Source organism: Lepisosteus platostomus, chromosome 14 (assembly GCF_059453375.1).
Source record: "Lepisosteus platostomus isolate fLepPlt1 chromosome 14, fLepPlt1.hap1, whole genome shotgun sequence".
Taxonomy (NCBI): Eukaryota; Metazoa; Chordata; class Actinopteri; order Semionotiformes; family Lepisosteidae; genus Lepisosteus; species Lepisosteus platostomus.
In genome coordinates, this window is record NC_142624.1 from 3,068,735 (window position 1) to 3,093,473 (window position 24,739).

Sequence of the window (24,739 nt, forward strand, 5' to 3'; positions counted from 1 at the left end):
GCGTGTCTGTCCAGACCCGGGCTTGGCCACTGTCCCGGTACTGCTCAAGACCAATCGGATCTCTGGGGCTCGAACCCTGGACTCCATTCCTCAGGGCCACTGGGATGCCCAGGCTGGATTTAATCAACTCAAATTTATTAAAAGATAACATCCACACAATTACTTTTTTTCATCTGTGATCTTGAACGAGGTTCAGACATGAAATAGGGCCTCGGTGCCGCTGAAAACAGCAGAGTTACCGCCTGGTAATTTATGGGATTCTATCAGAACTGGCCACGGTACAATCACGTTGCTTTTATCGTGATGAACCACGATGCCTGCTGTAGTGCGAGTGAGTATCACAGACATTCTGCAGTGAAAACCCATGACGTACACTAGTTTCACTTCTGTTTATTCTGGGATGTCATGGTGACTGCGCAAGTACTTCATTTCCTCTTGAGACAGACTAAGCCACCGTAACTCTCCCCAATTCTTAATTTGTGATGACGACAATGGAGATTAACCCTGCAGCTCTTAACTGGATACCGGCTGAAGCTCAGCAGGGTTGAGCCTGGTCAGTACCTGGATGGGAGACCTCCTGGGAAAAACAAAGGTTGCTGCTGGACATGGTGTTAGTGGGACCAGCGGTGTGGGTCCTAATGCCCCAGTATAGTGGTGGGGACACTATACCATAGTTCGCGCCGTCTTTCGGTTGAGACGTTAAACCGAGGTCCTGACTTGCAGTGGTCATTTCTCGATAAGAGAAGGGAGTTCTCCCAGTGTCCAGGCCAAATTTCCCTGCTCGGCCTTTACCGTGGCCTCCAAATTGTCCCCATGTATGATTGGCTTGCACTGGCCCTGTGATAGACTGGCGTCCCACCCAGGATGTATCCTGCCTTGAGCTCGTTGCTTGCTGGGTAGGCTCCGGCTTCCCACAACCCAGTATGGTATAAAGCGGTTTGGTAAATGACATGACAATGGAGATTAGTCAAAGCAGGTTAAAATAACTTCATGCTTTAATATTCACTAGCCTGTAATGGTGAACAGGGTAACTCCTGTATGGCTTTCTTGGATACTGGCCAGATATTATTATGTCCGTTAAATCACACATGTTTTTATTTCTATCGAAGAGCTGGAGATCTGACATTACATGTAAAATGTGACAGTTAAAAGACAGTCTCCTGTGTGTTTAAGGAGTTCAGATTAATTCCATTTCTATGCTCTGATCATTTTAGATATAAACAAGTATCATAATAGATAAATGATGGGTTCAGTAATGTAAGTTAGTTCCCAGGACTGGGGTAGGGACTTCTCTGTTAAATGAATAGTCCAGCACAATTCTACAGCAGTCATTACAGGTAATGAAGACACTGAAAGCAGCACAGCAGTAACACCTACAATACGATTAGATTTCTGATCATTGCCTCAGAATGCTCGTCTCTGATGCATCAATCCATCTGTCTGTCCAACAGGTAAACCAAAGAGTCAAATCATCAGATATAGTATACACAGGGAGGACAGATCTACAGACAGAGCCAGAAAAATCTAGACAGATTAGCAGTCAGATGGACAGATTCCCGTTCTTTTTCCCTATGTATGAATTCTTTGTTTGTATCCGCCCCCATGGTTCTCTGGGGTGCCGTCTGAGCCCCTGGAAAGCTCTGCAGTGGACACTGGAGCAGATTGTTTATGAATTAATCCTAAACAGGTTTCCCTGATCTCCGATAAGGAGGAGAGCTTAACTGATGCCGGGAGCAGAGGGAGAGAAGTTGGACTCGGCAGGGCTTGCGAATTATCCGGCCTGTGAAAGGGCTGCACAGCCTCAAATCTGGCATGTTATTCTAATTTGTCAAGTTCTGTTTGTGCTGACTGTCATTGCACAGTCATGTCACAAGTGTAAAGGCAACACTGGCAAAACAAACCCCTTTAAACTCCACCAATGAAAGCCTGGCCAGCTCCGAATTACAGTTTCCAACTCCCATTGTCAGCAGAGCAGTAGGAGAGGGAGAAGCCCAGTTTTGCACATCTGCAGCTATAGACTTGTGCTCCTTGTGATATCTTATGTGCTCTGGCATCTGTGCTCTGAATTCTCTGGCAAACTCCAATGGGCTCATTCTGAACTTGGATGAGAGTCCAGTTCCATGAAGATCACCGGAGTCAAGCCTTGTCTGTGCCATTTGTCAGGTGTGGTCAGGACTTCATTACTAGTAACACAGAAGAGGCTAATTGGATGGGGCAGAAGATTCATTCATCTGTCAGTTTTCTTGTGAGTTTCATCCAGCACAGGGTTGTTGGGGGAGCTGGAGCCTATCCCCAGCAAGCAGCGGGCACAAGGACACCAGGACACTGCACAGGACACCAGTCCATCACAGGGCACACAGAAGCCAATTAACCTACCAGCATGTCTTTGGGCTGGGGGAGGAAACCGGAGACCCAGAGGAAACCCATGTGAACACAGGAAGAACATACAAACTCCACATAGACAGTAAAAAAAGGCAACTGCAGATTCAAAACAAGATATGCATTCAAGCAGCATCAGCAAAAATATATATATTTATAGCTGTTATGTGCTAAGAAGAGATGCAATTTAGATATCTGACTTCTGAAACAACAAATGGGCTGATTTTATGATGGCTACATTCACAATGCTTTTTTTGGAAAATGACAAAACACAAGTTTTCTTGTGTACCACAGAATGTTTGCTGTTTTCCCCATGGACGTTTTTTTCTTTAAGGTTTTTTTTTTTTAAAAGGAGAACTTTTGTTACCACCGTTATTATTATTTTTTTCTCAGAAATCTCAAATTACAATCTTCCATTGAAAGGTTCTGCTCACCAGCTGCTGTGTCTCTCTAACCCTCTTTCCTCTCCTCCCCTCCCCAGAAAGCACAGCACCACCTCCTCAAGCATGGTCCCACAGGTATACCAGAGAAGCCTGGGCACACCCTGGCTAGGAAAGGCCCAGGATCGGTTTACGGCCTAGTTCAAAAGACCCTTTTACAAGAGGAAGGACACAGCTCCTGAGCCCGGACAATGAAACGCAGGATCAAACCCTTTCAGTCTTTATGCAAGACTTCAGCGTCACAGGAAGGACTAGTCATATTCACTTTGGCACCTACTATGGAAGTAAACAGCAGGGTCATGCACATAGACCATGAAGAACAGGCACTTACCCAGGGCAAAAAACATAAAAACATAAAATCATAACTTCTGCAAAAATACTGCTACAGTATCCCAACAACAAAACAAAATGGTAGCAGCACATATTCTAATATCGTTTGGGTGTCTTTTAGTTGCAAACAAACTAAATTAATACATTTAGGAAAAAATATATTATTAAATAAATTGTTTATGATTCTAAGAGTGACTAAACCAAATACTTTACCATATGCATTTAATACAAAAGTATTCAAAAATTAATTTGGTGACCAAAATCAGAGTTTAAAAAACATTTTCTGGACAAGCTTTTATCTGGGCTCTTTTGAAAACCAGACTGTATTCAAGTCTGTGTTTAAGACAAACCAGTTCAATGCCATGCCTGCGAAATTGATTTCTGGTCCCTACCAGTGTTATCGCGATTTATAAAGACCTGGCATTCGTGGCAATGTAGACCGATGACGCAAACAATTGATTGAAATCAAGTCATAAAGCCTCCAGAGTAGAGTAAAATCCCACAGGCACAGCAGACCTCAAAGTCCAGGAGTACAGTAATAATAATAATAATAATAATAATAATAATAATAATAATAATAATTGCTTACACTTATATTGCGCTTTTTCTGGACACTCCACTCAAAGCACTTTACAGGTAATGGGGACTCCCCTCCACCTCCACCAGTGTGCAGCATCCACCCTTAGCTCTATAATTCAAAATTTCCTGGAAAAAATGGCCACACACCTTTGTCTTACCATTCAGTTATAGTCACAGTGAACCCAGCTTAGTCTTCCATTAGACAGCTGGCTGAACCATTTCAGGTTTTATAAGCTGAAGGGCTGTAGTATGTTACCCTCTCACACATCTGTCTGTGCAAAGGTATTCAGAGTATGGCGCCGAGCTCGGACACGTCCCACACCTGTTGCTGGCTTGGATACACAAGAACCCACAGCTGAGGACCCCTGTAATGAAATAAGCCCCTGTGCTGCTGTCTGTCCGTCCTCCTCTTGCAGGAAATTGTATCAGATAATGGTCTCCTAAACTAGTTTCAGATTAACCTCTCTGAGACTGCAAAGGAGTTAATGGGTCGAACACGAGGGAACATTTGGTCTGGATCATTTTCTTGGACAAAACCATTAACCAATAGGGCTACGTGACCAATATTATCATTTTTGTGGGGAACACGGTAGCCTATTAATGAACAGGAAGTGACAATGTATTGAATATGGGCACCAACCTTAAAAAATAAAACAATAAAGAAATTGCGGATCTTATACACTGATTGTTTTGTTTTTTCTTACACAGGAGAATACGCCATTGCTGCCTTGTGGTGATTATGCAAAGGTGTCAATATACCAAAAGGTCAGTGTGTTCCAGGCAAATTTGCTTAATTTTAGATGCAACTGGAAAAGCAGCTCTTCAGGCCCGGGTGTCTTAGCCACGTGGCAGATATTACCATAAGGGCGCAGTAGGTTCTGCCAATTCCTGATGTGAAGGACAAAAACCTGGGGTTTTCCATTATCGTGTCCCACTCCAGCTGATAATAGAGACTATCGTGACTGTTCTTCTGATTGGGCACATTCTGCCATTCACTGCAAATCTGTTAAACAGAGAACCCAAACAATGCACCTTGAAAATAATAAAATATTCCAGATGCATTTAATTCTACCCTTCATGAAGAATTACGCAATACCATTTTGTCTCAAGGTACTATCATTACTGCAGTTGAGCAAAAGCTTAATGCGCTATATTCTTAACGTTTAGAGGAAGCTTTAAAAACCTGCCTGTCTCAATACCCCATTTTCAGTTGAAACTAAGGTCCCTGAGGTCTGACAGAGAGACCTTTATCATTTTCATAGCGAATTTATGCTGAAGAGTATTTAACCCTAGACAGGGGCTACGCATGCATATGTTGTTAATGAGATCGAGTAGTCCTGAAATCATCACCTCCCTGGAACAAGACACACCTTCCCACACAGAAAAGCAGAAAAAGCCATCTACTGTGGTTGCCACAGTATCTGAAACTAAAACACATTGTCATTCATACTGCAAAGACTAGTACCCCTTCTGCATGATAACTAGTAAAAAGGCTAAATCCAGTCTGGATACTGAACACTGGACATTCTAGAACATAACTAACACCACTAATGTGTTAACACCATGAGAGACTATGTTGTCTCTTGCCACTAGAGGGAAGCACTAGATCGCAAAGCTGTTGACAGGTCATGATAGGAACCACAAATGATCTTTTTATGTGTCCCCAGATTTTGAACCATCAGTTGGTAATCAATGCACCTCACTACTATAACACGTTACTGGGCCATCAGCTTCTCCGCACACTGAGAGCCCCACAGGGCAGCCAGGGTGAGAGTCATCCAGTGGAAGTAGGTGGACTGAGCCAATCACACAGGGATTGAGGCTGTGTAGGGAGCTAACTGGCCAGATGAGCTGGTGAATTGTGCACCGTCTCCCAGGGGAGTCCGGGGGACAACTCTCCAACGACACCTCAGGACATGAGGGCAAGCTGAGCTACAGGCACAGAACTTTGCCAGTGTAGTGACTTGAGAGTCCCGCTGCCTGCCGGGAGACCAGTTTCACTGCTTAAATATCACAGCCTAAAGAGCAATCTCAGGACCACACCTTCACCAGTGCAAATGTGTTGACCACACGTTACTATCATTAATATCACTGGCTCTTTACGGATCTGTTCCCCAGCGCTATTAAAAACACTCTGCGATCTTTTCCCCGAAAAGCTTGTAACGATTTCTGCTGTTTTTTCTCCACCTGAGAAATATGTAGACAGAACTCTACAGTGAGAAGCAGAGTCTCACTGGCTGCTCGGTAATTTCAGAAAATAATCTGTTTAAAAAGGAGGGGGAAAACCGCAGCAGTAATTCCACAACAACACCAGGAGAGAACATGCAGACTCCGGGCAGAACGTGTCCTGGTCCACAACAGAACCCAGGAGCCAAGAGCTGTGAGGCAGAGACAGTAAGCTGCACGCCATCTTGCACAGGAGAAAATGAAGTGGGAACTGAATTCAGAACTCCAAGCAGTTTGCGGGGCTGTACAAAGTCGTGGGTGACTGCTCATTGTGCGTCTCCAGGGAGGGGGAGGAGGAGAAGGCAGCTGCTCGTACGTGCACTTCCATGGAGCACCACTCGCTGTGCAGGTAGTGTGGCGTCACCACGCACAGCATCTTGCAGCTGGTGTAGACCGCCTCCACGATGCTGCTCACAATGGTCTTGCCCACCTGGAAGTCGCGGTGATGGAGGCACAGTTGGTGTCCCCTCCCCCCCGGCGCCTCCACCCCCTTCCAGATTGGGCACCAGCTGGTTAAACACCCAGTCCTCATCCTGGGAGCTGTAGGACACAAAGGCATCGTACCTGGGCGAGGTGGGCAGAGAGGAAGAATTGAGAGGTTAGAGAGAAGGGGACGGGAGGGGGGGGGGACAGAGGAAGAGGGAAAGGGAGGGAGAAGGGAAGAGGGAAAGATAGAAGGAGGGAGAGGAAATAGGAGAGAGAAAGGCAGGGGAGGAGGGAGGGCGAGACACAGATGGCAATAGCAGTTTACAGTGTCTGAATTGTTCCCTCTTTGTCATTGGAGATCGGACAAATCGCACTTTCCCATATGGGGGAAAAAAGAGCTGTGCTGCAAGTGTTGGTAAAACAGTGAAACCAATACACTGGGCATCAGCACTCAGATCAGGAGCGCGTCTGTTGTGGTCTGTGTGCACTGTGTATCTGCCTCACTGTGGGACTCACTGCAATGCTTTTGCTCTGTGTCTTATACTGTGCCAGAACTCTGCTTCCTTTTGCCCTATGGGTTATCTTCATATGACTTGGGTAGTTGAATAATAATCCACATTTTACAAGCCCCTTTCTTGTTAAACAGGATTGTGTAAGGCATGCTCAGAGAAACAAAATATAAAAGAAGAGATGATCAAACAACATACATATTTAAGCTTAATATTTAGAAAATACTCTTTTCAACAAGCAAGCTTTAGTGTGAGATGTAAAAGCATTTATGGAGAATCTCAAATTCTTCCTGCAGCCAAGACATATAAGCTTCAGAAGGAAAAGGCTGTGATTTTCAAGGAAGTCTCCTATTTTGTCCTAGCATAAGTACATTTAAATACAGCAATTATAATTGGCTAATTTTGGTAAAATGATAGGCATCAGTCTCAGAAAACTAGGCATGTCACTGTCTCTGAGCAGCTGTTCATTCTGTAAACATATTTTTTCAAACATTGATTCCTTATACTTTATACTTTATAGGGCACTTAAAGCTCTTGTTAAAATTTTAATAATTAAATTCATAGAAGGTAAAATCATTCAATCACCTTGATCCTAATTCAAGCCATTTTCCTTTTAACTCATCAATTTTGATTAACATAAAAACCCTAGAGGCACATGCTTTAAGTCACAAATTAATTTACGAAAGCAACCGATGTTCAATATAGATGGTCAAATCCTGTACTTTAGAAGTTGCAGGTGGTCATAATACACAAGTCGAGAGAGATGCAAGAACGAACTGCGAGAATCATGAAAGATGGTCCCGAAAGACAGAGTATGGGTCACAGCTAGGGCTGTAAATACACAGGTTCAAAAACAGGCTATTGGCTAAATACCTGTTTGTTGAAATTGTGTTTCAATTCCAACCCCATAGGCCAGACACATTCATAAAGATGGCACATTAAGGCAGTAATTCTCCAAGTGTGGACACAGAGGTCACCCAGGCAGAGATGTAGTTCTACTTTCATTGAGGTGATCACAGAATGACCTATTCAGATGGCCACTTACTTGTAAGTTTTAGGTCCTGACCTCCGGAGTTGGGTCTCCTTAATCCAGGCTCTTAGCAGGTAATAGCCATACAGGAAGTGCCACCTGACTTTACTGTAACCAAGGCCACACACTAGCACAGCCAGAACTAGGGTGGCGCTCAAGCAAAACGCCAGGAGATCAGTCTGAGCTGCGCGCACAGCAGGCTCATTCTGGGAGAGGTAGCGGGTGCTGTTGGGTGCCGGGTGGGAACATTTGATGCTGTGAAACAGGGTGACGTGCCTGAGTGAGTGCAGGGCCCACAGTCGGAAGGCCTCGTTTTCACAGATGCAGGCCAGGGGGTTGAAACGGATGTCGAGGGATCGGAGGCTGGGCAAGAGGAGGTCAAGTTCTCCCGGGACAACCTGGATCATGTTGTTGGCGAGCACTAGCACCTGAAGCGTGGACACTCTGAAGAGATCCGGAGAGATTTCGGTCAGCCCAAAGTTCTCCATTATGAGAACGGCGAGGTTCCTGAGATCGGAGAAAGTCTGGTTGGGCATGTCGGCGACACCATTACACACATCACTCAAGTCCAGGTACGCAAGATTGCTCAGATGGGAGAAGGGCAGTGTGTCCAGGTTGCTGAGCTTGTTAGAGGAGAGGTGGAGCTCCCGGAGGGATCTCGGATTCAAGAAGAGATTGCTGGGCAAGATACCGATGCCATGGGGCAACTGATGGTCTAGTTTGAGCATACGCAAGCTAAAGAGGTTGTCAAAGGGAGAGGAAACTGTTTGGTTTCCATCTACAGTGGGAGTGACAAAGGGTAGGTTATTGCTGACCACGTCTAGGACTGCTAGGTTTGCCAAATTCTCGAAGACACCTGGTTGGAGGGTGCGGAGTTTGTTGTAGTCCCAATAGAGGTAGGTGAGGTTGGTTAATCCTTCAAAAGTTCCCCTCTGGATGACGTTAATGCTGTTGCTCCCCAGATCCAGCACTTGCAGGGCAGGCAAGAGCCCAAAAGAGTTTTTGTACGGTCCTACAGTATAATACGGTTGTTGCGTAATTTCAGGACTCTGAGATTGGCCACATCCTTGAAGATGGTGTTGAAAAGGACCACAATGGCATTGTTGTGGAGTATCAGTGTCTCCAGTTTCTCCAGACCCTGGAAGGCTGTGGTATTGATGAAGCCAATATCATTCATTGCCAGAGAGAGGTATCGGAGATTGCTCAGTCCTCGAAAAGCTCCCCCAGGGATGATGTAAAGATGGTTTTTCTTAAGGCTTAAGGTGGTGAGCTTGGGCAGGTGAGGACTGCAGTTGGAGTTGCAGAAGAAGAGATTCCTGATGCGAGTGTAGTCCAGCCAAAGGCTTTTAAGTTCATACATCGGAGAGTCACAGGTGAAGAGGTGAGGAGATTTGATCAGATTTTTAGAAGGGTTAAGGTGCTTGACGGTGGAGCAGTATCTTAAAATCCCCCTGGGTGTCTGCGATCTCCCCATCTGTCAGAGAGAGAAATACAGTACCCCGGTTTGCCAGGGCCTTGCAGAGATCCTGGAGGAAAATGGATCTGGGGGCAATGGAGGAGGAAGAAAGAGACAGGCTCAGTCCCTGGAGATTGTGCGCTCATGAAGAGTTCGAGAGAAGGTGGAGGACTTCAGAACCATTGATGGGGTTTTTGCGAAGAACCAAGGAAGCTGGATTAAGTGCAGCGAGGTCTCCGGAGCTGGAAAACAAATTCCAGGAAAGATCTGCATAGCCGACATTGATCAGGCCCTCGGGACTTGCAGACCGGAGACTTGTCAAGTTGTTTCCCGAAAGATCCAAGTGGTGCAGATTTGGGGATACAGAGAAACTAAACTCAAAGCTCTTGTTCCCAATCCCGCTGGCCAGTAAGTTCACCAAAGATTCCAGGCTGGAGTGGCAGGATACATTTCTCAATTTGGGGTTGTAGGAGACATCCAAAGTTTGGAGGTTTGGCAGCTCAGGAAAGCTTTGAGGGCAGAGGGTTTTGAGATGGTTGTGGCTGAGAAGCAGTACAGTCAGCTTTGGAAGTGACTCCCACAGGGTGGGATGGAGATCTTTAATTTTGTTGCAGGAAAGATTGAGGAACATCAGAGACCTCATGCTTCTGAAAGAACCATCATCAATGGAAGAGATGGCATTCTGGTCCAGTCGGAGTTCAATTAAGTGAGGCAGGGTGTGGAAGCTTCCATTAAAAAGTTTCTCAATCTTGTTCCTGGACAAGTTCGGAGCCTCGGTGTCATTGGGAAGGTACAAGATGACATCCGAAATATTCTGGATGCCCTGCTTTTGGCAAAAGATAGACCTGTTTCTTATCATATTCCTGTAACAGCTCCGGAAAAAATAACCCTCTGTCCACCAGGGCAAGAAAAGGCAAAGTACAAGAACCATAAAAAACGGACAGGTGTCTCTGCTTCCCCTTCTGAAGCAAAGCTATGCGTCCAACTTCATGTTCGCAAGGACCCATAATAATTCCAGCATCTACCCAGCAAGCTTCAAGCTACCCAGGTACAGCTATGCCCTGGCAGAGCATTTTTCACAAACCTTGTTATACTTTGATAACAATTCTAATATTCCACTTCAAGCGTGTTCACAGACCTGCGCGTTGTGTCTTGCCAAAAACAAGCCTGTTAAGAAATGAGGGACTCTTAATTGTGCTCAAACAGCACAGCCTGGTTTCTGGAGAATGAAAAATTCAGAGGCTTTCATCTCAACCTTTAGATCACAGTTCATCATTGCTTTCTTATTGGAGCTCCATCCGCGGATTCTTCCCACTGTCAGACGCTCCTGTGACACGAGGAAGCCACTGTGCTTTTCTCGTGAAACCTTTCTGTTCCAAGAAGTAAGATGCCCAAGGAACCAGAATGGCAAACGGACCACAAAGGTAAAACATCCTCTTCTGATCTGAGACTCAGGGGATGTGAAAGTGAGGGGAGAGGAAAGCTCCCAGCTCCCAGCTTTCGCTGCACAGTTTCTTGTTAATTGTTCAAACCTCATTTTAACATAAATTGTCAATGGATGTTGCACTCAGGAAGATTTTCCACTTAAGCATAAATGTACTCGCTTCTGTAATTGTCTTCAACCCCGAAGACAACATGTAGATCCTTATTCCATCTGCTTCACACGCACTTAAAACTAAATTCAACAGACAAATATGCACATCAGATTATTCCCTGAAATGTGCAGTGTTACTGTCTCATAATACTGTAGTGAAACATCCTGAAAATGTGGTAAAACCGCAGAAAATCTCAAAGAAAGGGCTGAGTAAAATTAAAGGCGGAGAAAAACTGAGGAAATGAGTCAGGCTGATTTTCTGGATGTCATGCCCATTAAGAAATCATCTTCTGGTTGTCATTACAGCCTTGACCTATTTTTTTATTGTGAAATTGCCAATGAGTTTCTGTCTTATACCCTTCTAATTGTGGATCACCTACTGCATCTGGGGCTAATTGGTTTGGCTAACCTCTAAGTCTGCATGGGGGGAACAAGGGGCTGTGAGCTCACTCCTCCACCACACACACCAGTTAGAGCCAATTACTCTTCGACGTGGTCTGTGCTTTGCAGAAGGACAGGCTCGTCTTTCACTAATGTCACCGCGAGTTCACGGCCAGTGAGCAGGTCACAGGAGTATCCCATACACCATCTCAGCTGTGGGCCACCTGTACTGCTAGACGCACTCAGACCCTACACACTTAATTGCTGAAGTGGACTAAAAGTTTGCTTGATACCATATTTTAGCACTGCTCTGCAGGCCAGTCCAGCCGACCAATAAGCTTCAGCGAGAGCTCGGGTTGCAGCAAAAACTGAAAACCCCAGGGCCCCAAAGCAAAATATGGAATTGCTGCTGGTTTCATCAGACTGCACTAACGTTTCATTATTATTACAAATATAATACACAGTGTGGCCATGACAAATAAGTGCAGCTACAAAACAGCTACCATAAGAAACCAGCGATGGTATTTCATATTGTGTTTAAATCATTTAAATCCTCTTAATAAAAGGCAGTTAATGTGCCTTTAAGTTGACCTTTTCTTAATCCCTCACATATCCAGCCAATAAACTGTTGCAGCTTATGAACTTTAAGTATAGATTTCTGATTTTTTTTTTCAAAACTATTGCTGAAATCAATGCATGCAATGAAACGACAGAAAAGGTGATGAAACTTGTTTTGCCCTTAATGACATACAATTATTTGTAGAGCAAAATCCAATATTCAGTATAATAATGCACTTAACAGTATCTGGAATGAATGTAACGCCAGGAGCAGTGTACATCAACTATCAGCACAATTTATGTTCTGTAATGAAAACGTGCCTTTTTGTTTAACAACTGTAATTCCGCAATTTGTCTTTGTTTGCTAGTAAATCGTACATGACTTAATCGCCACCTCTGCCAGTGCTTTTGCACCTTGAAGTGTCTGACCCAGTCCAGGCGCGTGGCCTCACTGACTCCTGCTGCTGCAGCAGTGTTAATGGCCGGTTTCGCCAGCTTCCTCTTGCTTGATCAAGACCAGGAAACCACAAAGACACAAAAGGAAGCGGGGTATGAAAGAAACTGACAGACAAAAAAAAAAACCTGTTACACATAGATTAGGTAACATTACATGTGTTAACTGTTCTTTCTCCAACTTTGCAAAATATAGTTTGGAATATTGAGACTAGGTGTTTCGATGGAGGGATTAAGAACTACATTGGTAATCTGTTAATAAGACCCTCATCATAAGGAAGAGGAGTGGAGGTTCACGGGTTAAGCTGTGAATAATCTGGGCATTGTAATTTTTTAGGGGAAGGAGGAAGTCAGCCTTGAACCATAAGCGACATCTGAGTCATGCTGTGTACGGAAAAGAAGTAAGAATCCACACTTGTAGATGTTTTTAGTTTAGACTCCAGAACGAACAGGACGACATTCTGATTCTGGATCTTTTTAGCACAGGACAATTGAAGGCATCACGCATGCATGCTGCTGAACACTGCACGCATGCCTTGTTTCCCCACTGCGGGCTGCACAGTACCTACAGCCGGCACAGCACTGGCCCAGAGCTGGCCCGAGGACTCATGCAGCTCTCTCTAAGTACTCCCAGCTCTGACACAGGGAGTCACTGTTGCACAGCAGGCCAGAGGTGATCTGACCCTGGTGGTGCTAGGCCACCTGTCCACCTCTGCTCCATCAGTCTCAGTCAGTGTAGGCTAATCACATAGGCCAGACTCGGACGCGAGATGTCAGGACTATAGGAGATGTCCTATAACATCTGGTCTTTTACTGGGGCAAGACTTTGATATAAACATCATGAAATACAATATTGCTTTTTCAAACCATCTCGGAGAGTGGTTTTGAACAGACAAATATCAGATAAAAAAGCCTCAGATCTCCAATAACCATACACAGGAGTGCTTACAGAAACTTCAGAGGAGGTCTGTGAGGCAGCCCTGCAACATGAGCATCTGTACAGTAAATTATATATACAGTATTAGTGTCAGGTGATGTGCTGACATGTGTAGAATAAACAACTGGAAAGTAAGAAGCTAGATCAGGATGTTTTATGGTTTATGACTACACCTTTAAGGCTGCTCATAGGCAATAAACAGGTTCCTTCTCTCTGGGGCCGCACGGAAGTCCACTAGGTCCTGGTTCTGAGAGAGCCGGGTCTGGAGCTGACGGATCAGAGCCTCCACCCTCTCGCCGAGTTTGCTCTTTCCTGTGTCACAGACAGGTTCATCTGTAGTGTTCTCTTAGAGTCTGGGCCCTCTTCTGCACATATTAAATTGGCAGCCCCCTGTGCCGAAGAAGGCCAACAGTACAATTCACACTAGGAGCACGCTTTCACAGTAAACTATGAGCAAACTCTTTGCTACACCCCTTGACTGCATGGTTGTGTGTCACTCTGTGTATCCCACTGATTAAGCATAACGACAGCCAGTTTCTCCTGGTAGTTGGGAAAGAAAAGTCTCAACAGGTAAGGGAAATGCATAGTGGAAAGAGAAATGCACTGCTCATGGAGTGCCTCATGGTGGTCTACTGTACGCCAGTCTGAGCTCTGCAACGCAAAAGAAAAGTTTTATGATCCTGACTGGGAGAAAGTGGCAAATTGAAGGATGGATCTGTAAAAGGGTGAAAAGAAGCAGTGCTCTAGATGTCTGTATTGCCCACAATCCCCAGAAGGAAACGGCCAGTTTGAACCTTGAGCCCTTTGCAAGCTCTCGTGCGGAGATGAGACAGTGGGGGTGTGTACTGACCTGGGCACGCAGGCAGACAACCAGCTGAGGAGTCACATAACGACACAGGGACTCCACACGCTGAGAGAAAGAGAAACAAGCAAAGACTGTAACTGCCTTTCATTGTTAACATCCAGATAAGTGCATAAAACATATAAGGTCTATGTCCATTGCACTTCTTTTCAAGATACCATCTTACTGTCTGAGCAGCAGGGCTGTATCTTAAAGTGAGAGCTCTGACTCACATCCTTCACACTGTTATCTCCAAACCGGGATGCAATGAAAGCAGACTTGTTTCTCCAGCAGCAGTGTGAGCTATAGGACAGACACCAGCCTCCTGAACGCACCTCTGCTGCATCAAAGGCCGGCTGACAACACCCTGATGGGTTTAATACTTGAATTTCAGGTTGTGGACGCAGTAAGAGCATCACATTACGTAGGCATTTAAAGCAGCCCACCTTAATCTGTGGTTTTAAAATGCTGCTAATTGATCTTGTGTCCAAAAAAAGGAAATTCCAGCATCTTCCAGACTCTTTTTTTATGTGGAGAGTTGAGATTATCATCGGAGTTATCACAACAAATCATCCAAGATCCATCAGTCTTAGAGATGTCAGTCCACTGGAGTTGTGTCCCCTAAGACCTATACGATATATTCAGAAAGCATGAGCTGTGTTTAGAGCTCTGGACTTGTAAAAGGAAGGATGCAGGTTCACACCCTGTGAGGGGCAGTGCTGTTGTACCCTTGAGCAAGGTACAGTACTTGCCTCAGTAAAATAGTCAGTAAAAACGTCAATGGGTAAAAGGTTCAGCCTGATGAACAATACACTCTCCAAAAGGGGCTTTGTGATGACAGGCATATTACACTTTAAAATAAAGTGGCACTACTGCACCTTTCTGAGCGGTGGTGATGAACCCCGGCTTACAGTCGCACTGTACAGGCTCAGTGAACACCTCGCACTGCGCCCCACTGTAGCCCGCAGAGCACTCTGGAAACGAAGAACACAGCCTGAAATATTAACCAGGTCAGGAGACGGAGGGAATGAGAAAGAGAACACACGGCGAGGGAGAGCTGCAGGGGAAAACGAGAGAGAGGAGCGGAGAGGCAGAGAGTGAAGACGAAGGCAAGGCGGAGAACACATTGCACGTGACAAAATGACAGATTAAGCCCTGCTGAAAGGTGGCAGGGCTAGCTGGAAATCTCATTGAACTGCCATTCGCACTCAATTACCATTTGCCACTCTTTGTAAATCACTCTGGTGAGAAGGAGGCAGGAAATGGTTTTGTCCAGATGTGGCAGAGGGAAGCAATGGTTTGCACTGGGGCTCTGGACTACAGTTCCTGGGGTGCTGTCTGCATGTATGCTCTCCCAGTGTTGGCGTGGCTTTCCCCCAGGGGCCCAAGGTTCCTCACGCTGTCCAGAGATATGCTGGGGGGTTAACTGGCTTCTGGGAAAACTGGTCCCGGTGTGAGTGTGTGAGTGTCTGTGTGTTTGCCCTGCCACGGACTGGCATCCCATCCAGGGTACACCCATTGCTTGCCAGGACAGGCTCCGGCTCCCTTCTGACCCTGTATTGGTCAGGAAAGGGATGGATACATTGTGTTCGGATCCAGTGTCAGAGGGATGGGGGGGGGGGGGGGGTGTACTCACTGTACTCTCCACTTGCCTGTTCTGAAGTAGACGGTGGTGCTGGGGTTGTGTACGGTCCTGACACTAGGGGGCAGCAGATAGTAGCGCGAGTCCTGCAGCAGGATGGCAGCGCAGGCCTGCCTGTCCCCCAGACACCGTTCTTCGGCCTGGGCCAGCTCTTCCGTGTTCACAAAGGCCTCTACAACAGCACCCTCTAACCCTTGGCCGGACACTTCTTCAAACCACTCTGCAGCTAGAAAACAAGAACCAACCAAAAACTGGGCAGAAGATTTAAAACTGGGATAGAGAGTGCTTTCTCATGGCAGCATAATACTCTTACACAGCCGCTGTGGCCGAGTTACAAAATCCAAATAAACATGTAGAGGATACAAAGAAGTGTAATGGTGATAGGCATAGGGATGCAACTCTATGGAAACCCCAATTTCATTAGTGTTGCAATCCACAGGACTGTGACTCTGTGGAGTCATTGTATGACCACTGTCGTGTGTTCTTTTTCCTTTCTGTCAGTCTAACATCAATCTTGTTAATCCTCACACCCATCCTGCTAGTGCGGACAGAGGGAGGGAGACTTCTGTTGTGCACAGCAGAGCTTTACAGAGCTGAAGCCCAGTTCTGTTTTTTGTCTTTGGCCTTCTCCTGGGACAAGCTACTTTCGCTGAAGGGAATTTAAGACGAGTAACGTCGGAAGACCAAAAGAAGGATTTTTCTGGTTGTTTCTTAATTTCAATTTAAAAAGAATTATGCTCACTCTTCACTCTGCAAAGTGCTTTAGGGTGATGCGAGAAGGTCCTTCTGCCTTTCCATTTGGATTGTTTTATATCTATATCTTGATGTCTCTCTAATGTGTGATTATTGTTGGTACTGTATAATGCTTATTTAAATGTACTGAGTTACTTCTTTGTTGTTTAGTAGTATGGTATCATATTTTTATTAGTGAGGAGATCAGTTTGCACTGATTAAAATTATTTTTTTTACAACGGTATCTAAGGACTCTTTGGCATTTGCTTTCAGTTAGGATTTAGAGCCTTTTGAACCTCAAGAGTTATACTTAAAATAGACACCCTCAATGTCTGTAGAGTGCAATTAGTTACGTTCTCCTTGACTCCCATGCACTGGGTCCACGTCTCCTTCGGGTGATCTACTGAAGCAAAGGAGAACTCCTCTAGGCCCCATCTAGGCTGGGCCTCAGCAGGTGTCTTCAGCCTCTCGTCACACAAAACCTTTCTGCCACAAAGTTGAGCCTGGATATTTCAACACTGCTCACTCTGGTCACAGAGAGGCAGGGCAGGTGGAGTCATGCAGTAGTAGTGAAATAACGGTCTGCCTTTGCACATGTCTTGTGTAGAACATGCTCAGCCAGTGTTTATTTTTGGTTTGTTTGCTCTGGGCTCCTTGCTTACACACAGCCTGCTGATCTTTAAATCTGCACCAGGCTGGGGGTGAAAACTGAGCCTCAGTTTGGTCTCCTGGTGTTGGTCAGACGTTTTATTCTTAAGGGGGTTTTTCTGTGCATCATAACTGCTAAGATTTGCTTATTTGATTTAGAAACTCACTACAGCCTGAATATATGATATCATGCATTATGTAATAGATACTGTAAATAGAACTTTAAAAGTACAAGTAACAGCAAATTAATTCTAAAATGTAATGCTAGAATAATTACTAATACTCAATTTTGCAAGATTATTTGACATTCATACAAGACTGCGTTGTAATTCCTTACGAAAGGCTTGTTGCTGAATTTACATGGCCATCGCCTTCATTCCAGAGACAGCTTTGAAACCTAGTCCTGTCCAAGGTGCTCCAGGGAATACCGAACCGGATGGCTCTTTGTACACAGATCAACACTCACACTCGTTGCGTTTGCAGATGTAGGGCCTGTGCAGCCTGCAGTCCGTGTCTGTCAAGATGCCCGTCTGCGTGTCCAGACTCACGCAGTCCCTGGGCCCCCCAGACACCCTGTCTTCACGGAAATCTCTGACCAGAGAGAGAAAGACACACAGTTGTCTGGAGAAACTGAGAAAAGGTTATTTTTTATTTTCTCTAGGAATATGTTTTGTGTTATTTTGGATTATTTAAGACAAATGAATCCAGAGAAAAAAAATAAGGAGACACCAAAATCAAAGTCCATGCAACTTCTACGACTGAAGACTAACGTGTGAATTCTGTGACTCAAATTTCCATTCTTTTACAATGTATTTTTATGAGACGATGCGTCTAAAAATGTGCTCACTGGATTATGTAGCAAATCAATAAATCATAAAGGAGTCCTGTAAAGTTTAGTGGAATCTTTAGGATACGGCATGAAGTTCAGACTTAGCAGCCAGAAAATGTCGACATTACTGGTTTTGCACCTATGCAATTCTATACAGTATGTAAAATAAGTACTGATGAGTTGATCAATTAGCAGCTCACGCAGCCAGTGATGGGTGGAGGGAGTTTCCAGCAGTCCAGAAGAACCGCGACTCGGTCTCAATGTCGTTCAGTCCGGTCCAGAAAGAGTCACTGACCTTTGACCCCAGCCAGGCCTAAGAGACGGACAGTAGGAAAACGCAGAGGGTGGCAGGACAAGGCCCGAGACTCCAGAGCCTGCCTGCAGCTACTGACAATCCGTGTGAGGCGCACTTCAGGACTGGGATCTCCCTTACTTCTGTCTTTAGATACTGAACACCGAGAATAGAACCCGAAAAAATGAACTATGGCATTGTCAAGTGTTTGAAGACAAAGAATGATTAACCAACAAGCACGGTTCAGATTGAAAAAGGCCAGAAGTAATGCCAGCCCTCCAGTTTGGCAATCTGGGTTAATATTAATATGTTACATTAATATGAACAATTACAGACAAATAACGCCTATCTAGTCTCATTTGGAAGAGAAAAAAAACTTAATGTTAGAATTTTAACCCCACAAAACATTCTGTGGTTAGGCACCCTGCCCACCTTTCACACAAGCACTCATTTTTAGTTATTTTATCCTTCACTAAAATGATTCGTCACTAATTATGGGTAATAATAATCTCAGAAATGCCTACTACAATTCATCTCAAGACCACACTAAAGCAGAGAAACTTTATACCAGTAGGCCAGCTCTGTACTGTGGCTGAGAGTGGACATAACTAACCTAAGCACTGAAGGAGTTGTACCAAAATGTCAGGAGCACAGATTTTAAAACTGCATCGACCATGTGAGTAATATTCACCCTGATTCAGTGTGACATCTAGGAACGATCTCAACGGTCAAACTACTGCACCAACGGCACAGACGTCTCGGATTACAGTCCTCTGGCTGGGAGAGGCAGGAGTACCTTCTCCTCTGTGCTGTTCAGATAGAGGAGGTCAGCTCCCCTGTAGGCCCTGCACATGTCCAGGGCTCCTGTCCAGGGCAGGGGGGTACTGGTCTGCAGGAGATAGCAGCTCCCATGCCAGGGGTCCCACCCCTCAGGACAGTGGTAGCCTGAAATGCAAAGCTAGGGTTAGGGAGGGTTAGCATTCTGGACACGCTGGGCTGGGTGAGGTGACAGGGGTTGAGGTTAGGTGGGCGGGTTACATGTGGGAGGATGAGGCCAGTACAGGTTCAAGGAAGGGGTGAGAGCTGAACACAGGACCTGTTACCCCCCCAAAGAGGGAAGAAGACCCCGAGTTCACCTGTGTTGGGCATCTCGCACACGTATCCCTGGAGGGCATCACATGCCTCCTTCTTCCAGACCAACCCTGCTCTCTGCTCCATCACCACACAGTAGTGCTGCTCATCCATGTCTGTGAAGAAACTGGACAGGACACCACTCTTGGGCGATTTCTGCCAAAATATACAGCCTACAACCACAAAGCTTTGCTATACTAAAAAGAGCAGTTCTGATGTGGGCATAATGCTTAATACGAGACACTGAACCCCAGAGATTTCAGGTCCAGACTAAATCAAAATCTCCACCTGTCCAACAAAATAACACACCTTACAAAGGTTTACACATTTGGATGGGTTGAGGCTTAGTTACAGGTGTATCATGCATGCTGTTTCTTACAATAAGCACAATAACCTTCATATCACCGCCGATGAGTTTTAGGTCATAGTGAATAAATTTGAATGTCATTACCACCCATCCATCCATTTTCTAACTGCTTCATCCAATACAATGTCATGGGGAAGGCAGAGCCCATCCCAGAAAGCAACAGGCACAGGGCACAGGGCAGGGTACACCCTGTTCAGAACACTAGTCCAGCGCGAGGTGGACAGACACATCCACGCACACACTCACACCAGGGCCAGTCTTCCCAGAAGCCAATTAACCTCCCTTTGGAATTATCAAAGGGAAGAAGAAGAAAAAAAAAACGAACTGCCCTCAGTTTGCAAATTCGCTCTCACGGACTCCCTACCTGGGCTCATCCTCTGCAAACTGGGAGCCATCAACCCAGACAAGCTGGGGATCTCCAGAGGGAGAAAACAGTCCCATCCAATAGGAGCAGTCGGAGCAGTAGACTCGGGTACTGAGAAACTCCTGGGGAAAAGAATCGAGGACAGGTTTTCAATGGGGAGAACTCAGGGTCAGCCCAGTTTACTTGTAATGCATGCAGTCACTGCTTTCACAGTCTCATTAACGAACTGGTCTGCCACCAGCATCAAATGTTTTCCCAAATGAACAGCCTTCTCCTGGTTTCTGCTCACTGCCAGCAATTAGCTAGAGCTTCAGAGGAATTTAAAGGCTAGCATTAAACTAGACCAGTGAAGCAAACAGCAGGTTGTCACCTTGAAGGTAATGCAGCAGGAAGATGTCAGATACACCCACAGCTAATTCCGCAGTTTAAAAGAGTAACCAGTTTTCAACTGTATTAGTCTTCAACCCTTAGATTCGGACTGAAACTGAATAGCACAGCGGTGTTATGTAATGGGGTGGCAATATGAAAAGAGACAACTCTGTGAAGGCACAGGGAAGAGCTTTAAGGTACATATTTGGGAAGAGCTGTCAACAGCTATAGTAGGAAGACCCTGTGCATCAGGTCCTGAGTTTTTCAGTGTCACACTGTATTAGATCCTTAAGTGTTAGTGGATGCTCCATGTGCTGCACAAATATTGTTTAGCCCCACTCATTTCAGTAACTGTATACTGTGATTGGACATTTTGCATTGAATGGTGTTCTCAATGACCAGGGTATCAGGTTCAACAATAGTAACAGTCAAAAATTCCTAATAAATTCTAGCGTCATTTGTTATAATACCTCTATATTAAATGCAAAATGTAATAGTTTGATCAGTGTCGTCAATTTCTTCCAAACTTTTATGTTTAGGGTAACTGAGACAAAATTCCCCTTCAGGGTAATGCAGTGTATACAGTATGTCCATATACGGAAGGAAATAAATGTTCAGATAACATTGATATATCACTATTCCTAAATATCATTTTTGTCCTCAAACACAGCGATACCATCCAAAACTGTCTACCTTTTGTGGAAGTCTTAACCCTAACCCTAGCTAAGGATTTGGGTTAGGGTTAGGATTCAGGCTTGCTTCAGGGTTTCCACAATCTTCCACTCATTTAAGTGGAAAATATGATTCACTCAATAAAAATATCAGTCTAAAGGGACCGAGAATCCAAGCCAAACTGAAGAGAACATATCAGCAATGAAGGCATTTTGTTTTTGGGCAAGTATACTGTGATTGGAACTTTTGCATTGAATGGTGTTCTCAATGAGCATGGTATCAAGTTTAACAATGGTAACAGTCAGGAATTCCTAATAAATGCTGGCTTTATTTGTTAAAATACCTGTACATTCAATGCAAAAATGAAAGAGTTTGATCAGTGTCGTCAATTTCTTCCAAACTTTTGCTTTTAGGGCAATTGAGACAACATTCCCCTTCAGGGTAATGCAGTGTACGCTGTATGACTGGAATATGTGCTCTCAGTCGCTCCCTAGTGGCAACCCCTACTTGCCCTGCCCCACCACTCCTTGCCCTGCTATGAATTATATTCATAAACCATGAAGGCCCTATGGTAAGATGAGGGGGCGAGCCTGAGACTCTCTTGTCTCTAAAAGTCTTACAAGACATTGCTTATGAAGAGCACTTCCATTTCTGCATTATACATCCTGCCTTGGATGACTGAGCTGTCTCTCCAGTTGTCACTCCATAAGAGGTACTCATCACTTAATGCAACTAATTATTGCTGTAATGCGACCAATTTAATATTTTTTTTCCTGTTCTTAAAGTTATTGCTGATTTCAATTAGCGGTCTCCAAACCTAGTCTTAGTGAGCCCCAATTCAGTTCATCTTAGAGGTCACCCTAAATCAGTGGTCTCCAAAAATGGTCTTGAAGAGCCCCAATCCAGTTACTCTTAGAGGTCAACCTAAATCAGGGGTCTCACTCCCTGGCCCTGGAGAGCCCCAATCCAGTTGATCTTAGATGTCACCCTGAATCAGGTGTCTCCAACCCAGGTCCTGAAAGAGCTCCAGTCCAGTTATCCTTGTAGGTCACCTGCTCATCAGTACAACATTGATGAATCAAGCAAAACATCAGTGTCTCACAAGAACTCTTGTCTTTTGGGGCTGGTGGGTTTACCTGGGTTTGATCCCAAATAATCTCAAAATGACTACCTTCACATATCACTTGTTGAGTGTTCGACTAGTGATTTCCAGTTATTAGAAAGTGGTATTTTAAGAGGAAACTACAATACCTGCTGGAAAGGGGATCTCTAAAAAGACCAACAGAACCTGCTTGATTTCCATCCAGGGCTGTAGCTGATTCTAAAAGGTGTGACTGCACCCCTCGGAGAAACAGAGCGGTCTGGCACATCACCGGCCTGGCTGACTCACAGAATGGAGGGGCAGACGTACGTGTTTGTCTCGGTCTCTAATGACCACCAGGTCAGCTCCAGCAGCCCGACAGGCAGATCTGCTCTCAAACATGGTGGAGGGGTCGGGAGAGATCAGGAAGCAGCCCGAGTCCTTGTAGTACAGCCAGCCTGGGGGACAGTGAGCTGGAACTGTGAACACACAACAGCAAGACACAATGGATACCAGAAACACAGTAGGAGTGGATGTCTCTGTCTGGGTGTGTGTCTCTGTGTGTGTGTGTGTGTGTGTCTCTGTGTGTGTGTGTGTGTGTGTGTGTGTGTGTGTGTGTTCCAGACAGAACATCCATGAGAGGAGCTGGTGTCCAGGCATAATGACAATAGTATGTGCGCAAGGTGACCTGAAAAGGATGTTGAGGATAAGTTTTAAAAATGTTCGAAGGTTCAAAGCTAAGAACTTTTTTCAAATAATTTATAATTGTTTCGGGATCGGTGATCGCCACTCATAGTCCTTAGGAGCTACAAAACGTTTACTTAACTCATTAAATTACGGATCGACTTCACTGGTACAAATGAGCACTGTATTCCAGGTATTTTTCCCCCCATCACATTCCAGTCTTTATCTACAGCCTCTGCAATTCCTGTCTCTCTCCAGGACCAGCAGTGCTAACCGCTGAGGCCTTAGACAACAGAGCCAAAAAAAGATTAATAATAATAATAATAATAATAATAATAATAATCAATGAATTAATTACAATCCAAGACCTTCAGTGATGCCGCCCCTTCACATTACGGTGTCGGATCCCCGGCGGGTTCAAATCGCGAATTCATTGAGTCTGTGGCTCCCTCTACAGGCGAATAGTAGAAAAAAAATACTTCTTTTTTTATTACCAATCATAAACCCACAAATGGTTATTATTGTGGTGTTTCCCCCCCTGGCAAATTATTTCTGAAAACAGTATTTAAGAGCTTAATTCGTCACTTACTGGGCGATAATCCGACAGACACTAGCAGCACGACGAGTTTCACACAGTCACCCGCCATCGCTTCCGGCTGAACCGAAACCGACAGGTTTCTGTGAAATGAAGCGGACGGAGCCCGTAGGGACCGGCTCTGTTTTCGGGGCGCTTGTCCCCCCCTCTAACCGTCGGGACAGGTTTCAAAACGCCGCAGCGCCTCGCGGCGAACGGGCGCGCCCCGGAAAATACGCACATGAGCGTGCGGGACCTCCTGCCGCAGAGCTGTAGTTAATTGAACCCCCCGTCAATTAGGAAATAATTAACTCTAAAAGATAGAGACACCCCTATAGACGGGGCGCTGTTATCTTCCCGGCAGTGTCGCTCACTGCTCCATCTTTAATGTTTTATTTTATTTAAAGCTTTACTGAACCAGACACAGTGAGTCAACTGGGAACAATTTAGCGCATGCAAAGACCTGGGAGAGTATCTCTCAATGCAGCCTCCCGGGCGCGATTTGAACCCGAGTAACTGCCTTGTCAAAAACGCGTGCGTGCCCTTTGATGGTCTAATTACAGCTCATCACGCTGCATTTCCGTGGCTTTGCTATACAGTACCACTGCTGCACATGCAGTATTGCAGTGCAGTAACTGTTGCGTTACCACTCGGTACAAAGTGTGACGCTTCTACTGTATGTAAAGTAAAGCACCTGGAATAAAGATATCTGCTAAACCGACCGACTTCGGCTTGCGTAGTCCTGCCCTCTTACAGGAGCTTGAGCCAGGGTTGGGGTTTTCCGTGGGTGCCGCTTGCAGGTTATCCTCGCGTTCACGCGAGTTTTCAGCCCCACGGAGCCCACTCCGACTGGCGCGTTTTGACTCTGCATCCATCGCCTATGGATGAGGAGTAGGTACATACTGTGTGCATATCGAGATCACCAAATGCGGGAATCTTGAGCATTTTCATTAAATATAGTTTAATCAATAACATTTTAGTGGTACTGTATAGCTATAAAATACTCGCACCTAAAAATGCATCCAGCTCCAGTTCCCTCGGGTAAGTCGTATAAAATTGAGTAAAGGAACAAGCAATAGGTTTATTCCATGCTGAAAAAAAGAAAAAGAACACAACGTTTCGGCAGTGGAGCCTTCTTCAGGTGTGAGAAGGCTCCACGGCCGAAACGTTGTGTTCTCTTTCTTTTTTGCAGCATGGAATAAACCTATTACTTGT

General features: G+C 45.2%; 2 protein-coding genes across 6 annotated transcripts; both read right to left on the reverse strand.

Moving 5' to 3' along the window:
• Positions 1 to 973: 973 nt before the first annotated feature.
• Positions 974 to 24,726, reverse strand: LOC148648707 (macrophage mannose receptor 1-like). Of its 5 annotated transcripts, none has more exons than XM_088606531.1 (12): positions 23,540 to 23,980; positions 22,597 to 22,745; positions 20,145 to 20,266; positions 19,419 to 19,540; positions 19,079 to 19,227; positions 18,191 to 18,303; positions 17,628 to 17,752; positions 15,792 to 16,007; positions 15,018 to 15,113; positions 14,149 to 14,208; positions 13,472 to 13,610; positions 6,394 to 6,518 (listed from the first exon to the last, which is right to left on the reverse strand). In XM_088606531.1, the coding sequence occupies exons 1-11, from the start codon at positions 23,595 to 23,597 to the stop codon at positions 13,474 to 13,476; spliced, it is 1,347 nt and encodes a 448-aa protein (XP_088462657.1). In that variant the 5' UTR covers positions 23,598 to 23,980; the 3' UTR covers positions 6,394 to 6,518; positions 13,472 to 13,473. The 5 variants fall into 5 exon arrangements, with proteins under 5 accessions (XP_088462654.1, XP_088462657.1, XP_088462656.1 ...); XM_088606530.1 differs by lacking the exon at positions 6,394 to 6,518 and adding an exon at positions 12,185 to 12,469; XM_088606528.1 differs by lacking the exon at positions 13,472 to 13,610 and having other exon boundaries at positions 974 to 6,518; positions 23,540 to 24,726.
• Positions 9,395 to 12,040, reverse strand: LOC148648708 (uncharacterized). Its single transcript, XM_088606539.1, has one exon. The coding sequence runs from the start codon at positions 10,304 to 10,306 to the stop codon at positions 9,518 to 9,520; it is 789 nt and encodes a 262-aa protein (XP_088462665.1). The 5' UTR covers positions 10,307 to 12,040; the 3' UTR covers positions 9,395 to 9,517.
• Positions 24,727 to 24,739: the final 13 nt, after the last annotated feature.

What these genes read in the sequence shown, in the direction of transcription:
- LOC148648708 (XM_088606539.1), bottom strand. Translation starts at nt 10,306, where the DNA reads ATGGTTCTTGTACTTTGCCTTTTCTTGCCCTGGTGGACAGAGGGTTAT.
- LOC148648707 (XM_088606528.1), bottom strand. Translation starts at nt 23,597, where the DNA reads ATGGCGGGTGACTGTGTGAAACTCGTCGTGCTGCTAGTGTCTGTCGGA. An exon ending in TTTGCAGAGGATGAGCCCAG is followed by an intron (nt 19,541 to 20,144) that starts GTAGGGAGTCCG and finishes TGTCCTGTCCAG; the next exon opens with TTTCTTCACAGACATGGATG. An exon ending in CATCTGCAAACGCAACGAGT is followed by an intron (nt 16,008 to 17,627) that starts GTGAGTGTTGAT and finishes CTTGTTTTCTAG; the next exon opens with CTGCAGAGTGGTTTGAAGAA.